Source organism: Podarcis liolepis, assembly GCF_965112155.1.
Source record: "Podarcis liolepis genome assembly, chromosome: 10".
In the NCBI taxonomy this organism is placed as follows: domain Eukaryota; kingdom Metazoa; phylum Chordata; class Lepidosauria; order Squamata; family Lacertidae; genus Podarcis; species Podarcis liolepis.
The window spans coordinates 19481938-19497629 of record NC_139562.1 but is presented as its reverse complement, the minus strand read 5'-3'; the positions used below and the strand labels follow the sequence as shown (position 1 = coordinate 19497629).

Below are 15692 nucleotides of genomic sequence, written 5' to 3'. Positions count from 1 at the left end.
TTCATCCAAGTCCACCCTCACTTACAAATGGTGGGGAGGGGCTGTGTGAGAGATTTTGGTGAAATTCCTAGAGAGGGAAGCAAGTTGCAGAGCATCTAGCAGTGGTGGCAATAGAAGCTAACAACGTATTTTAAATGAGTAATGAAAGTCCAAGAGGAAATGCAAGAAAAAGAGCAGGAATTAGCAAATGTTGAGCATAAAGCAATCATCATCATCATCATATTTTTGGAAGGAAAGACATTCACAAGAAAACATCCTCGCTTCTCAATCATTTGGAGAAGCAGGACTGAACCTTTCTTGCAGTGGTGCCATCAAGGCAAGACTGTGGGGCAGGTGTCAATACTGCCCCCTACACACACACACACACACTCATAGGGTGGCTCTGTGTCTTACTTTAGAAAGGGCAGATCTCTGTTTGAAGGAGCCCTCTCTCTATCTGAAGAGTTGTCCATGCTAAAGAGGCAGAAGAACCACAAGAAGAGAGAGCAGTCAGGACTTTGACATTGCTCATCAACACTTAGTGCCTGGACAGCAGACTGAGCAGCCGCCCAAGACACTTGGTCATTTCTTTCCCAATATTGTGGAAAATTCATGCAGTGTTTGGGGTTTTTTTGTGGTGGTACAAATCAGCACAGAAGACCATCACCTCTTTCTTTGTTGCCCTTGGCAGCCATTGTGTGCTGGCACACATATCAAGAAAGGAATACCAGCACCTCTTTTTTTAAAAAAAAATACCCCCCAAAAGCATTGGGTGTGTTGTATTCATTTTTAAGTGATAGTGATAATTTTGAAATTGCCTCTATGTATATAAATCTTCAGATTTATATAAATCTAAAAATCAAATATGGGTCCTCTTTTTTGGTGATGCCCCCAGGGTGGGATAAGAACTTCAGTTTTACAGGAAAGTTTGGTGTTTTGTTGTGTGTTTAATATTTTGTTGGGAGCTGCCCAGAGTGGCTGGGGCAATCCAGTCAAATGGGTGGAATAATAATAATAATAATAATAATAATAATAATAATAATAATAATAATAGCCCTGCTGAGCCAAGCCAAAGTCCAGCCTAGTCCATCATCCTCTTCTCTCAGTGGCAAACCAGAAGCCCACGGAAAATCTGCAAAGAACATCTTGAGTTTCACATCACACTCTCCCCCCCCCACTCCAATCCCAGCGACCGTTCACATATTCAGAGGCATACTACCTCCAACAGGAAAAGGTAAAGGTAAAGGACCCCTGGACGGTTAAGTCCTGTCAAAGGCGACTATGGGGTTGTGGCACTCATCATGCTTTCAGGCCAAGGGTTTGTCCACAGGCAGCTTTCTGGGTTATGGGGCCAGCTTGACTAAACCACCTCTGGTGCAACGGAACACCTTAACGGAAACCAGAGCGCACAGAAATGCCATTTACCTTCCTGTCACGGCTTTACCTATTTATCTACTTGCACTGGTGTACTCAGTGGCGTAGCGTGGGGGGTGCAGGGGGGGCGGGCCGCACCGGGCGCAACATCTGGGGGTTAGGGTTAGGGGGCGCAAATCCACGGGTTAGGGGGCGCAAATTACTTGCCTTGCCCCGGGTGCTGACAACCCACGCTACGCCACTGGGTGTACTTTAGAACTGCTAGGTTGGCAGGAGCTGGGACAGAGCAACGGGAGCTCACTCTGTCATGGGGATTCAAACCGCCAACCTTCTGATCGGCAAGCCCAAGAGGCTCAGTGGTTTAGACCACAGCGCCGTGAGCATGAAGGACCCCAAATGCAGCAGGGCTGGCTTACTCCATTTTAAAGTAAGTGATGTTTTACCCATGGCCATTTATAAAGAGATGATCCGCACTTGCCCCCCCCCCCCGGGAGGACCATGAAGAGTCTAAAATTAACAAACTATGGGCAGATCCACATCACACATTTAAAGCAAGTTTAAAGCACATGACTACCCTCCCTCAAAGAATTCTGGGAACTGTAGTTTCCCCTTCACAGAGATGCCATTCCCCAGCACCGTTAACAAACCACAGTTCCCGTTATTATTTGGAAATCATCCCTGAGTGCTCACTGGAAGGACAGATTGTGAAGCTGAGGCTCCAATACTTTGGCCACCTCACGAGAAAAGAAGACTCCGTGGAAAAGACCCTGATGTTGGGAAAGACTGAGGGCACAAGGAGAAGGGGATGACAGAGGACAAGATGGTTGGATAGTGTTCTCGACGCTACCAGCATGAGTTTGACCAAACTGCGGGACACAGTGGAAGACAGGAGTGCCTGGCGTGCTCTGGTCCATGGGGTCACAAAGAGTCGGACATGACTAAATGACTAAACAACAACAACATGCTATTCAGATGTGCGCTGGATATACTGGGTGCCCTACTTGGAAATTTGTGAAGGGAAGGCCACCTCCAGACTGGGAACAGGGATCAGAGCCTTAAGATGTCATTAAAAATTAAATGCCTGGTATGAGTAAAAGGAAAATGGTGATTTGTAACATGGATACACTTGTTCCACCTTCAGAGAAAGAGGCAAAAGACTGTAACAGAAGGCAAGAGGCATTCAGAGGCCAGGTGGAACCTCTGGCCTTGCTTCTCCAGGGCCCTGTGGATTCTGAATAAAATGAAATAAAGCAAAGGCTGACTGTACAAAGGTGCAGTTCACAGCCCCACTGCATGAGACTCTGGTCTCTTCAGCGACTTGAAAGAGAGAGGCAGGCAGGGGGGGTTGCAGTGTTTATTGCCATGTGAGGAGGTCAGTGGTACAACATTCTTATCCTTTCAGTCATGAGTTCAGAAGGTCATGTTCAGCTCACAGAAAGGCTGTCCACAAAGCCAGAAACCAGCCAGGCACACAAAGGCTTTAAGGGAAAAGAACTAGACTTTTTTTTTTTTTTACTCAGAACAGAATTGACTACAACATATCTAAGGAGGAAAGCAAAGAGAAGAATGTGCAGTGAGTATTTCCTCTCTCTTTTCCCCCCCCCCCACACCCCCAAAAGCAAAACAAAAACAAAAACCACTCTCTGGGAGTTGCACTCATGAGATTAAAACAGCCACAACCTTGTAAGGAAGCTCTTCGCACAAGGGTTTTTCTTTCCAAGACATCATGGGGTCTTTTTAAAATAAAAAATAAAAAAATAAAGGTACACCCCACATCTCTATCATCGTGATTGGGCTCAGAGAGAAAATAGGCAGTATCAAATCTTCTCAAAGACAAGACAAAGACGTATCACAAGCGCTAGGTTGCCTTGGTCCAGAGCCATCCCTAACCTTAGGCAGAGAATGATGGAGAAACCTCAGCCAACAGATTTGGGATAGCCTTTGAATTCTTCCAATAGTATCAACCACAACATCTGAGGTTCATTCACCTGCCCATCTAAGTCCTAACTCAGAACAGGCCCATTGAAATTAGTGGGCCTAAATTAGCCATGTTCATTAATTTCCATAAGTCTATTCTGAGTAGCATTGGATACAACCCAGTGTATGTTATCATCTGCCAATAATGTCCTACATAGGTCTAACCAGTCAGTCTACGCAAAAGAATAAATGGACACAAATGTCACATCAGAAGTGACAATATTCAAATGCCAATTTTTTTGCTACTTTAAATTGTCAATTGCTTATTATATTTTCACCAGCAAGGGGGTGAGAAAAAGGATTTGCATTTTTAATTTTGTGTGCCAACGTATCTTGCGCCTGAACCTATGTAGCAAAGTAAGAGGAACTACAGTTCCATTTCTTCAGAAAGCCATGCAGGAGGTGGCATCTTGCCAGAGTCATACCTGTGTTCCAGGTATTACTGCAGCTGGCCCAGGGTAGAACAGCAGCGAAGGAGTTAAATAGGTAGAACAGAGCCCAAGCCAATATGATGATGTAGTAGACATTCAGGAACGATTCAATGACTTGGGAAGCATAGCCAATTCCTGAGTGGCAGAGAGAGATAAAGGTGATGGTTAAAAACAGACAAAAAAGGGCCACAATTTCCTGCCAAGCTGTGATTGAAAAAGACCTAGGTTTTCAGTTACTGATAGGACCAAACATAGTTCAGAGACTGGCCAGAAGCAGAGGTGGGGAAGCTGTAGATCTCCAGATGTCACTGCCATCATCCCAGGCCGTGCTCACAGGGGCTGATGGGGTCCAGCAATGTCCAGAAGGTCACTAGTTTCCCACTCTGGTCTGAAGGCAGGTGAGATCCACATGCCTGTGGAGGGCAGAACCATTGCTTCACAGTGGGCAGGGCAATGGATACAAATTTCATATTTGTAGAGTCTTCTTCTTCTTCGGCGATCACTTGTAGCCAAGTAAGATTGTCTTCCATAAACAAGGTTTTAACAATGAGTCCGTAAGTGACTGTGGAGGCCAATTCTGGATCCACACATCCTTCTACAGTGGGGACATTAGTTCCCAGGTGGGAGTTGATCACGGTGTGGATTAGCCAAGTGTGCCTTCCTCTTAGCATGTTTCTCCCTTGCGTCCTGAGTTCAAGTGTCTTCAAAGCCCATTACACCTTTGGTAAAGGCTGTTCTCCAATTGGAGTGCTCGCAGGCCAGTGTTTCCCAGTTGTCGGTGTTTATACTACATTTTTAAAAATCTGCCTTGAGAGAGTCTTTAAACCTCTTTTGTTGACCACCAGCATTACGCTTTCCATTTTTAAGTCTGGAATAGAGTAGTTGCTTTGGAAGACGATAATCAGGCAACCGCACAACATGACCAGTCCAACGAAGTTGATGTTGAAGAATCATTGTTTCAACACTGGTGAGGCTTCTTCCAGTATGCTAGTATTAGTTTGCCTGTCTTCCCAAGTGATGTGTAAAAGTTTTCAGAGACAGTAAGTTAGTACACACACACACACACACACACACACACACACACACACACCTCTATCCTCCATCCAGGCGAACAAGAAACATTACTAGAATTCAGGGACACATTCCAGGCAGGCAAAACCACTTGGGGGTGAAGCAATGGCCATGAGGGGTGAGGCCTGTGGAGAGTTCCTAGGGCCGGGCAGAGAGACCTGGAGGGCCACTTTTGGCCCTTTGCATGAGGTTCCCTGTTGCACAGGATCAGTTTGTATCTCTGCAGCATAACCTGCCACTCCTAGCATAAACGCCTTGCATGAAATCACCTTGCCCTTCAACTCCTCACTGCTGCTGCAAACAGGGAGCTCACGTTTTTATCTTAAAGGCAGAAAGACTTGCAGACTTGTGGTTCCTTGTTGCCGCCACCGCTTCTTCCTCCTCTGAATATATGCCCTTTCACACCTGCCTTGGCAGGGGCTCCACAGTTTTAAACTTGTTCTGCTTCTGGCTGCTCCTTTGCCACCACCTTTTGACTCTGTATTGAGAACCAGCTCTGCCTCCAATATCTACACTTCAGAATGACTCGCCCTTTTGACTTAGACTGCAGTTCTGAACAGGTACAACGGCAGCTGGCTCTATGCCATGCCCTGTAGCAGGGGAGCTCAGAGGGAATTAGATCAAAAAGTACAGTGCGTGTTTGGCGGAAAGCTACCAGGACTTCCCTTGTACTACCAACTTGCCTTCAAAGATAGGGCAGATCCGTCTCCAGGCAGTGATCCCACCCTGACCGGTATACTGCCCAAGGGCTGTCTCCAGCAAGAATACTGGGATCCCACAAGCAAAGAGGAATATGAGGTATGGGATGAAGAAGGCACCTGTGAGGAAAGAGAGTAGGGAGAGAAGCTGAAGCAAATTCATTATTAACACCTTTGTTAAAAAGAGGGGGAAGTGATATTTTCACAGGGCTGGATTAATGATCTTGCAAAATAGCTGCCTCCACAAATGCACATTAAGAGTCGTACCTTGGTTTTCAAACAGCTTAGTTCTCAAACGTTTTGGATCCCAAACACCACAAATCTGGAAGTGAGTGTTCCGGTTTATGAACATTTTTGGGAATCTGACAGGGCTTCCTGCAGCCAATCAGAAGCCGCGCTTTGGTTTCTGAATATTTTGGAAGTCAAAAGGACTTCCGGAACAGATTCAGTTCAACTTCCAAGGTATGACTGTATTAGAGTTCTATCACCATTTTTGGTTTTTACAAAATGGAGGGCAGTGACAAACAAAAGCAGAGAAGCAGTGAGGAAGTGCAATCCTTATGCTGACTACCTCTTCTCTGTTCTAACATAACCCCAGCTACTTCCCCCCCTCTCTCAACAGGGGGCAAGGAAGGCAAGCACCCACCCAAACAAGGTGCTCACCTCTCCCACTGGTCCCTCCCCTTTGCTGGACTCCTGTCAATAACATATGCTGCTATGTTTTTTCAGTGATCATGTGGGACACAACTCATCCACCTAGAGATATACTATACCCCTTATGTGTGTCCTCCTCCCCCCAAAAAAATTCTGGTGCCACCACTGGGGAGGGGGTGAACCGAGCTCACAGTTCTTTGACACACAAAAATGATTGCACAGGTGTTTTTTTTAAAAAAAACTGTCTTGTGCAAGACTGTGGAAATCTGTTATCTACTTTGTGACAAATATCTAGCTCATAAAATAGTCCTCTTTGCAATAAATCTGCTGCACAAAATAGGATTAGCAGGTGCTAAGGGGACCATCTTATCTAATGATTTTTTTCATCTGATATATTTTTAATTAGTTTCTTCATTGCACGTCGTAAATTTTATAGTGAGTTTTATGTTTAGTCTGCATATTGCATATGGCTTGCTGTATTGCGAGCTTAAAATGCGCTGTTACGACTATTTTTTTTAATTGTTTCCTGATGACCAACGGCTACAATGAAATAAAGGGCACTAGAAAAATTATGGGTGCTGTGCACTTACCACCTCCGTTCTTGTAGCAGAGATAAGGGAATCTCCATACATTGCCCAGACCAATGATCTCTCCAGCCACAGACAGTAGAAACTCCACTTTGTTGGTCCACTGTCCTCTGTCCTCAAGCTCATCCTTCCTCTCTTCTGGCTTTTCTTCTACCACTGGCACAACCATAATCCCACTGGATTCCGCATCCCAAGGTCCTTTGCTTTCCATGGCTCTGAAGGGCAAGGGATGGCAGAGGGGAAGGCAAATCACATGACATGGGGAATTCTCATAGGATTCCTATCAAGCTGTTTTGTTTTGCTTTGCTTTGCTTTGTCCAAACAGTTTCTTATGTTCAAGGTGAGCATGAACCAAGGAGTGAGCCAGTGAAAATAAGGGGGGCTAGGGAGGAGGGTGAAATTGGATCCAGTTTGCATCTAAGGGTGAATCTATTGAATCTGCACTTTCCAAAATAACATGAGAACTAAAACACAGCCATCCTTCAAAATTAAAAAAATGCATATATTAGAGATGATGTGCATAAAAATAAATATATTCATGAGAATAACATCCAAAAGTGCATTATTTTAGGTGAAATTATCAGCAAAGAATGTGTACATTAGTCAAAACCACATGCAAAAATGTATTTATTCAGTGAAATTTGCACTAAAATGCTGGTGGATTTTCGTGAGGATCTTTTTAAAAAATAACAACAACCTGAGGCCTGCAGGTATAGCAGGTACACACATTTTATTTTATTTTTATTTTTATTATATGCAGCAATGTAGAGAACTGAATTTAAGGTTGGAAAAATGAGAAATATAGACTACTGAAATTGATACTTGAGGCAGACCTTTGTGGGGAAAATGATACAGGGTTGTATCTACTCTATTCATAGTACACCCATTGAAATGAATAAACCTAAGTCGTGTCCGTTATTCCAATGGGTCTACTCCAATTATGGCTTACATTGGATTCAATCCACAGCCCTCACTGGTTCTAAAACCACTTCTTCACATCTATGTGAATCAGCAATGGCCAGAGTTTGAGTGAGGAAGGAAGGAAGGAAGGAAGGAAGGAAGGAAGGAAGGAAGGAAGGAAGGAAGGAAGGAAGGAAGGAAAAGGAAAGAAAAGAAAATGAAACTAAAATTTAAAACTTTGAATGTAACTGTTTAACCAGAAGTAACGGATTCTATAATCCTTATCTAGCTGAACCATTCCTCAGAAGCTTTGCATCACTTCAGTCTAATTCGCAACAGCTTAGGCAAATATAGGCTTGTCCTGGTAGTAACCTTGAGAACTTTCATCTATCAGTAAAAGCAATAATAGTGAAAAGCAAGCTAATTTATATCTGTGAAGCCATTTTTGTATATGATTAAAAAACCTGAAGAAAATTCATCATTGCAAATAAAAAAACAACAGTGCGCATCCTACTGCCTGCACAATTATAACACACCAATATTTAATTCAATCCAAAGACTAAATTCAAATAGTGTGGTTTATATGTGCAATTTGAACTCAGTCTTGTTGAATTTCAGTGATTCAAATTCTGAACTTATATTTTTTAAAAATCCCAAATACCTAACCGTAATATAAATTGCAGTGAGACAAGATTTAAAAACTTCAGTTTCTCTTGACAACCCCACCAGCACCACAAGGCACACAATACCCTTCCTACAAGGCACCATTTTTCATTCATTCCAGATATTTATATACCACTTTTTAGGCAGAACTCACAAGACACTTTGCGTAAGTTCCTTACAATGAGCATCTTTTCTTTTTAAATTTTATATAAGGCAGCAGGGAGCCTGACTCCTGAAGTTGTTTCTGCTTCTCTCCTCAGGGCAAAATGCTCCCTCAGAAATCCCTGCGGCAGCAGTTGTAGGGAGGGGCCGCCACAGGAAGCTGAATGGCGGCAGCACACAAAACTATTTGTGTTTCTCCCCTTTCCCCCTCACTCCTGTTTCCTCCATCCCAGGCCCTGCACCCTCCTCTCCAGTGTGGAGAGCCAGTCTGGTGTAGTGGTTAAGAGCAGTAGACTCGTAATCTGGTGAACCGGGTTCGTTTCCCCGCTCCTCCACATGCAGCTGCTGGGTGACCTTGGGCTAGTCACACTTCTCTGAAGTCTCTCAGCCCCACTCACCTCACAGAGTGTTTGTTGTGGGGGAGGAAGGGAAAGGAGAATGTTAGCCGCTTTGAGACTCCTTAGGGTAGTGATAAAGCGGGATATCAAATCCAAACTCCTCTTCTTCTCCTCCTTGTCCTATCCCATATTGCCTTCCCTTGTCTGTGCCTCGCATTTGTCAGCAAACCTGATATGCTTGCTGTATAATGACCCTGACCCAATGAACCCTATTTTCACCTTGTCCTTTTTCACTGATGGCCTGCCACCTGCTGTGCTGAGGATCAGCTTCGCTGCTTGCAAACACACACACACACACACACACACACCACCCTGCTTCTCCAAGATCCTCAGATTGCTAAGAGAGTCATCTGCTGTGTCCAGATCTGTTGCAAACATGCCATCTGGCTGATCAGCTAAGGAAAATGCCTGTTCAGCGCAGATGCCTCCTCCATCTCGTCAGAGCTCCATGGCTTGTCAAGTGAACGAAAGCCAATGCTTTGTAATGGAACCTGTTCTGAACTGTCACAGTCTTCACCGTATTCCAATTTGTGTCTGCCAAATGCATATCATCAAGCAGAGCAGTGCTTCGGACAATGCTTATTAGCAATGTCATTATGGGCAGACAGCAGAAGATCTAACTTCAATTTATTTGCTTATTAGGGATGAAAACAAAGCCCGTTTCCATAGCCAACCTGTTTTTATAACTATTTACTTGCATTATGAGAACACTTGATCAGACACTTGTTCTGATGAAGCACAAACCTTGACGGGCTTACAGCGATGCGGAGCAGAATCTCTTCTGCAGAATTCTTTTTTGTCCATTTCATAAGTTTGTTAGTAGAAATGAATGGATGCCAAGTGCAAATATAATATTAAGCCAACTTGGCAGTTTCAAAAGTTTTTGACTTTGTTTACTGCATATAAATGCAAGTAAAGCAAACGTGCTAAATTGGATCCCTCTCTAGGGCAGCAGGGACATTTTTGGTGCAAACGACCTTATGCAGATTTGCACAAGGTAGTTTACATCAGCAAAAACTACTGGAAAATTTCCCCATTCAGAATTTTTTGGAAAATCCATACTGCTGCAGAAATCAGAATTCAAAGTTCCTACAACTTTGTATGTACAAAATTCAAGGTTTAATCACTTCTGCCAGAGAAATCCTGAAGAACAGCAGCCAGTCAAGGTAAACAGCCCTGGGCTAGATGAGCGTATTGGCCAAAATGTGTTATAAGTCAGCTTCCTATATCTTATTCTTTTAAAGGCAAGAGGAGAAAGGGGAGTTCTGTAGATCGATTTATCATTGCAAAATTCAAAGACCACTATGAAATTGCTAAGAAGACTATTTTAAGCGCATCGTATAATGTGGCATGACGCTTGCAAAGCACTCCCAAGTCATATGTCCAGTATGATTAAAGCCTGAATTGTGTCTCTCTGTTTGTAGGATTCATCAGCGCCATTCCTTACTGGCGCCTCTACAGGGATGGACCTGGGCTTGCTGAGCTCTGGTAGACAAAAATTGGAATCAGAATGGACAAACTGATGGAAATCCCTGCACAAGCTACAACATGGGGAACCTCAAGCCAACTGGAGGTCAAATGTGGCCCTCCAGGCTTCTCTAACTGGCCCTCAGGACTCTCTCCAGCCCATACCCACTCCCCAGACTACACCTTTCCCCACCTCTGGTCGGTGCTTTCATGCACCTTTTGCTGGTGCAGGAATAGGATCTTGCCTCTTGCATGCCTAGATGGAAAGGTAGGGATCCGTGCACCTGCAGGTGCATGTGCAGTTCATAGATATATAATCAATAAAAAAAATTATTTACATTTCAAAATAACCATTTAAACAACCTTAAATCAATGACTTTCCTTCTTCTCTTTCCATGGTTCATTTTGCATATCATACATCCCTGCATATTTTACATGAACCAAACATGAGCCAAACCATTCAGTAATCTATTGTTACATCCATCAAAACTTATTTACACTGTTGAATTTATCTTAATGCTACAGCATTTTTAAATGAACACAATTTTCACCATGTATTCAGTAAACATTTTCCAGACTTCTCTAAATGTACATTCCTCATGTTCTCTTCATATTCCCTTACTTCATTCTTCATGTTCTCTTCATGTTCTCTTACTCTACATGTTAAATCTGCAAGCTTTGCATATTCCATCAGTTTAAGTTACCATTCTTCATTGGTTGGGACCTTGCTCATTTTCCATTCCCCCTTCATTTTATTTACTGCAAAAAGTTTGCAATTTCAAGTTGGCTGGTAACGCAGGACCTCCCATTCAACTATAATCGTGCAACCTGAGTTTGCTGGTTTGTATGCATCCCACAAGGGATGCAGGTGGCACTGTGGGTTAAACGACAGAGCCTACAGCTTGCTGATCTGAAGGTCAGTGGTTCGAATCCCCATGACGGGGTGAGCTCCCATTGCTTGGTCCCTGCTCCTGCCAACCTAGCAGTTCGAAAGCACATCAAAGTGCAAGTAGATAAATAGGTACCGCTCCGGCGGGAAAGTAAACGGCGTTTCCGTGCGCTCCTCTGGTTCACCAGAAGCGGCTTAGTCATGCTGGACACATGACCTGGAAGCTGTACGCCGGCTCCCTTGGCCAATAAAGTGAGTTGGCCACGACTGGACCTAATGGTCAGGGGTCCCTTTACCTTTTATGCATCCCATCTGGAAATTGCAAGCCTGCACATGCCTCTAGTCGCAGTCTTTCCCAGTATGGTGTGATGCATTTATTTATGTTTATTCTATAATATTGTGTGTGTGTGTGTGTGTGTGTGTGTGTGTGTGTGTGTGTGTGTGTTCCTAAATCCACATTTATAGGTATAAATTAGCATATGCAAAATTTATTCAAATCTGCACCCTCTTTCATCCTTTTTAAAAAATGTGTTGCATTTCCTCACCTCCAGCAGCCATAGCACCCCCATTCCAATCCAAATTGGGTCCCCCTCGGCTGTATAATTTTTTTTTAAGAGAGACAGCAGTCCAATTAAAAAGTTTTCCGTATCAGACAAGGGTATCAGGTTTGCATTATAAGAGTTTGTATGCAGTATATATTGCTGCCTTTAGACTAGGGGAGGACTCTGCATTCCCATTTCCAGAAATTTTGCAAAACACCTTTTCCCCCAAGGATACTACTAGTCTAGAAAGAATGACCATTTCCGAAATGGAAGGCAGGGGACCTTCCATTTTGAGTTTGCAGATTGCACTTTGGGATCCTTAATTAAAACTTCAATCCAATGCACACTTAGCTGGGAGTAAGCAAACTCGGTAGGATTTACTTCTGAGTAAATATGCAGAGGATTGCACTGTAGCACGCTCATGCCTTCAATTCCTGTTCATACATGCAGCAATAAAATCAACCAAGTCCCATAAAAGATATACCAACACAATGGGGATGACCACCAAGGATTCCCCTTCCTTGGAGATTTTAAAGCAGAGGTTGGATGGCCATCTGTCTTAAATGCTTTACAGTGGTACCTCGAGTTACATACGCTTCAGGTTACATAGGCTTCAGGTTCCAGACTCCGCTAACCCAGAAATAGTGCTTCAGGTTAAGAACTTTGCTTCAGGATGAGAACAGAAATCGTGCTCCGGCAGCGTGGCAGGTTAAGAACAGACCTCCGGAACGAATTAAGTACTTAACCCGAGGTACCACTGTATTTGAGATTCCTGCATTGCAGGGGGTTGGACTAGATCACACCTCGGGTCCTATCCACACTTACATGGGAGTAGGTCCCATCTAACTCAGTGAGGATTACTTCTAGACAGAGATATGGCTATAACACCAGGGTTCCCCACCACCAGCACCACCACCAATTCCTCCATTAAAAGGCGTGGCTGGTTGGGATTCCTAAATGTTTGGTTTGGCATAGCCCTGTCTCAGATGATGGCATTGGTTGAGATGAGGGATCATCAACAGTGCCCTGTGGTGGGTGGGCTGTCCTGCTGCACACCTATGCAGGTGAGAGTCAATCTGCTAAGCAATCGAGACATTTGCAGTTCATCCCAAGTGACTTTTGGCCAGGTTAATCTCTGCCCACATCTCTAAGGAAGCAACTCTCTTTGCCAGTGTTCAGAACAGGCCTGCCAAGCCCGGTTGAGGAACAGCCCCAGAGGTAAAGTCCAAGGTTTGACACCTTGTATCAGCAATTGCTAGTTGAAGGAGTGGCACAACTGTGCTCACAGCAGCAATATTAAGGTCAATGGATAAGGGACTTCCTTTAGGAACTCTTTTAAATTATCTGCTGCAGGCTCACATACAGACAAATTGATATATGCAGCAATAAACCCCGCATGGGATGATGCACGGCTTGCTCAAGACATTTGGGTGCCTGAGGCAAACCACAGAATGGCATCCTCCTCTCCACCAGGGGAAAAATGGGTGCATGAAAAGCTACATCAGGAAGAGGAGGGGGTGGGAAATAAGATATACATCTTGGGATCTGCTGCCCCGTGGATTCTGCTGCCCATGGCAGTCGCCTCACTTTGCCTCATGGGCGGCCCAGCACTGGGCTGATGTGTGCTCATTTGAGGGCAAAAACATGGGCACAAACGTGTATTCTGATGTCATGCTTGCACACCGTGAGGCATGCACATACATTGCACTGATGTCACACGGCCCTGGGTCCCCTCTATCATGGGGGCAAGAGGTGTGAATGGAGCAGTATCCCTGCCCCCAAATGTTGGCAAGTGCCAATGGTATTGCATATGACCCCTCCAATAACATCATGAGACCAAATCATTATGGATGCACAATAAAATGAATATATCAAGGAGCCTAGATTTGTTTCACAGAGGCAATAGCCTGGCTCTCACACACACACCAAACACCAAACCATGTTTTCCCCCAAGGTGCTTGTTTTCAGGGAAGCAATGTGATTTCTCAACCTCAGTGAAATGAAAACAAATTCTTGGAGTCTGGTCTGCTGTTTTCCATACATGTACACACACACCACTGGGCCTTCAGTCTGCAGTGTTTCACAATTCATTTCTAGCCTGTGGTTCATATTGCTTGACCCTGTCATGGCCTGTCCTTCCACACCCACATACAACTTCTTCATTGCCCTGTTCCTCTCCATTTCCATCACTAGGTATAAGGGAGCCTGTCCATTTCAGTTTCTCCATGTTTTTCATTTTTCTAACCTTAAATTCAGTTCTCCACATTTCCACATAAGTGTGTGATTCTTTTTAAATGGCCCTTGTGAATATTCACCAGCATTTTAAATGAGAATTTCTCCCAATATACGCAATTTTGCAAAGCAATTTTCCTTAATAGAACACATTTTGGCGGGTGTTTTCCACTAGTATATGCATTTTTTTTTATTTTTTTTGGAACACATTACTTGGCTGCACTGAAAATTCAGAGAAGTGTGGATTTCAGAAAATGGCTGGGTCTCAGTTTGCATATTGTTTCAGAAAGTGAAATTTTGGTGGGTTCATCTTCAAATGGGAACTGAATCAGATTTCTCATCCATCCCTACTCTCAACACCATTTTCTTTAGGGCTCCCCAGTGGACAGGAGTGTAAAAAAAGGGGGGAAATCCTGCTTAGAGTTCACTCAAGGCCAATTCAGCTTGCAATCCTAGGCACACGTGGAGCTGCACTTCCCAGAATCCCCTGGGAACAGGCACTGACTGTTAAATCACTCTGTAAATTGTAACTACACATGTTGGGGAATAGGGGTCTCCTAACAACACTCACCACCCTTTACAAACTAGACCCTCCCGGGATTCTTTGCAGGGGAGTCGTGACTGTTTAAAGTGGCATGGTGCTGTTTTGAACGTATATTGCCGATGGGGCCAAAGCCCCACTGAACACAGAGGGGCTTAGGATTGCGCTGTTAGTCTACTCTCCCTGGGCCAAAGCATTGCTGTCTCCGGTACAATTTCCCATGTTGCATTGCGCTGCCTCTCGAGGCTTCTTCGCCTGAAGCAGGGCACCAAAATCAGTGACAGGCAAAAGGAAAAGCCACTCACCTGAGGTCCCACAAACGCCTGCGCCTTGTTCCTGTTAGGTCACCGCAAACCAGCTGGGGAATGCCACAACATCAACAAAATATTAAGGAAAAAGCAAATCCGGAGCCACTAAAGAGAGAGGGAGAGAGAGTTGGCTGAGCAAACAAACCCTTCTCTCTCCTCTTTCTCTCCTCCTCTTTTCCCTCCCCTTACATGAGATATTCCAAGCGAATTATCACCAGAGTTCTCTTGTGGGTGGAGGGTCAGGGTGTGTATATGCATTTCTGAAGAGGGGGGGAGAAAGGGCCCTCTCTCTCTCTCTCTCTCTCTCTCTCTCTCTCTCTCTCTCTCTCGGATTGCCTTATAATACTTCTCTTTATGAAGCAGTGAGAGGAGAAGGCGGGAGGGAGGCCAGGAGGCAGGCCAAAAATGTGGAGACCGTGATCATTTCACAACACTGAGGGGGCGTTTTTCACACATGCAACCCGTGCCGTCATAAATGTGCTTGCTAGGAAGTTAACTCCGTGGGACTTGTGCCCAAGTAAAAAGGCATCGCAATTGGCTGTCAAAGAGGGAGGGAAGGAGGGAGGTTACTACTGGAACCATACATTTCTAGCATGTATAAAGCACATAGCTCTCCCCTCCCCCCCCCCCAAAAAAATAATAATCCTGGGAACCATAGGCTTTTTTAAAAAAAGGGTGCTGGAAATTGTAGCTCTGTGGTGTACAATCTGCAGTCCCTGGGATTCTCTGGAGGAAGCCAGGTGCTGTGAATGTATTTCTTTAAGCAAGATTTCTGTACCACTTGATTGTAAAACACACACACACCTCTCTAAGTGTTTT

At 44.4% G+C, this 15692-nt stretch overlaps 1 protein-coding gene across 1 annotated transcript in view; it reads right to left on the bottom strand.

Annotated features, from left to right (window-relative positions):
* SLC6A12 (solute carrier family 6 member 12) overlaps positions 1-15250 on the bottom strand; it is a 48043-nt gene extending 32793 nt beyond the window's left edge. The window contains exons 1-4 of the mRNA XM_083461788.1: positions 14871-15250; positions 6775-6986; positions 5516-5650; positions 3756-3896 (exon numbers count right to left, since the gene is read on the bottom strand). Coding sequence (XP_083317914.1) covers positions 3756-3896; positions 5516-5650; positions 6775-6982 — 484 coding nt within the window. The 5' untranslated portion in view covers positions 6983-6986; positions 14871-15250. The remainder of the gene's footprint in view (positions 1-3755; positions 3897-5515; positions 5651-6774; positions 6987-14870) is intronic.
* Positions 15251-15692: the final 442 nt, after the last annotated feature.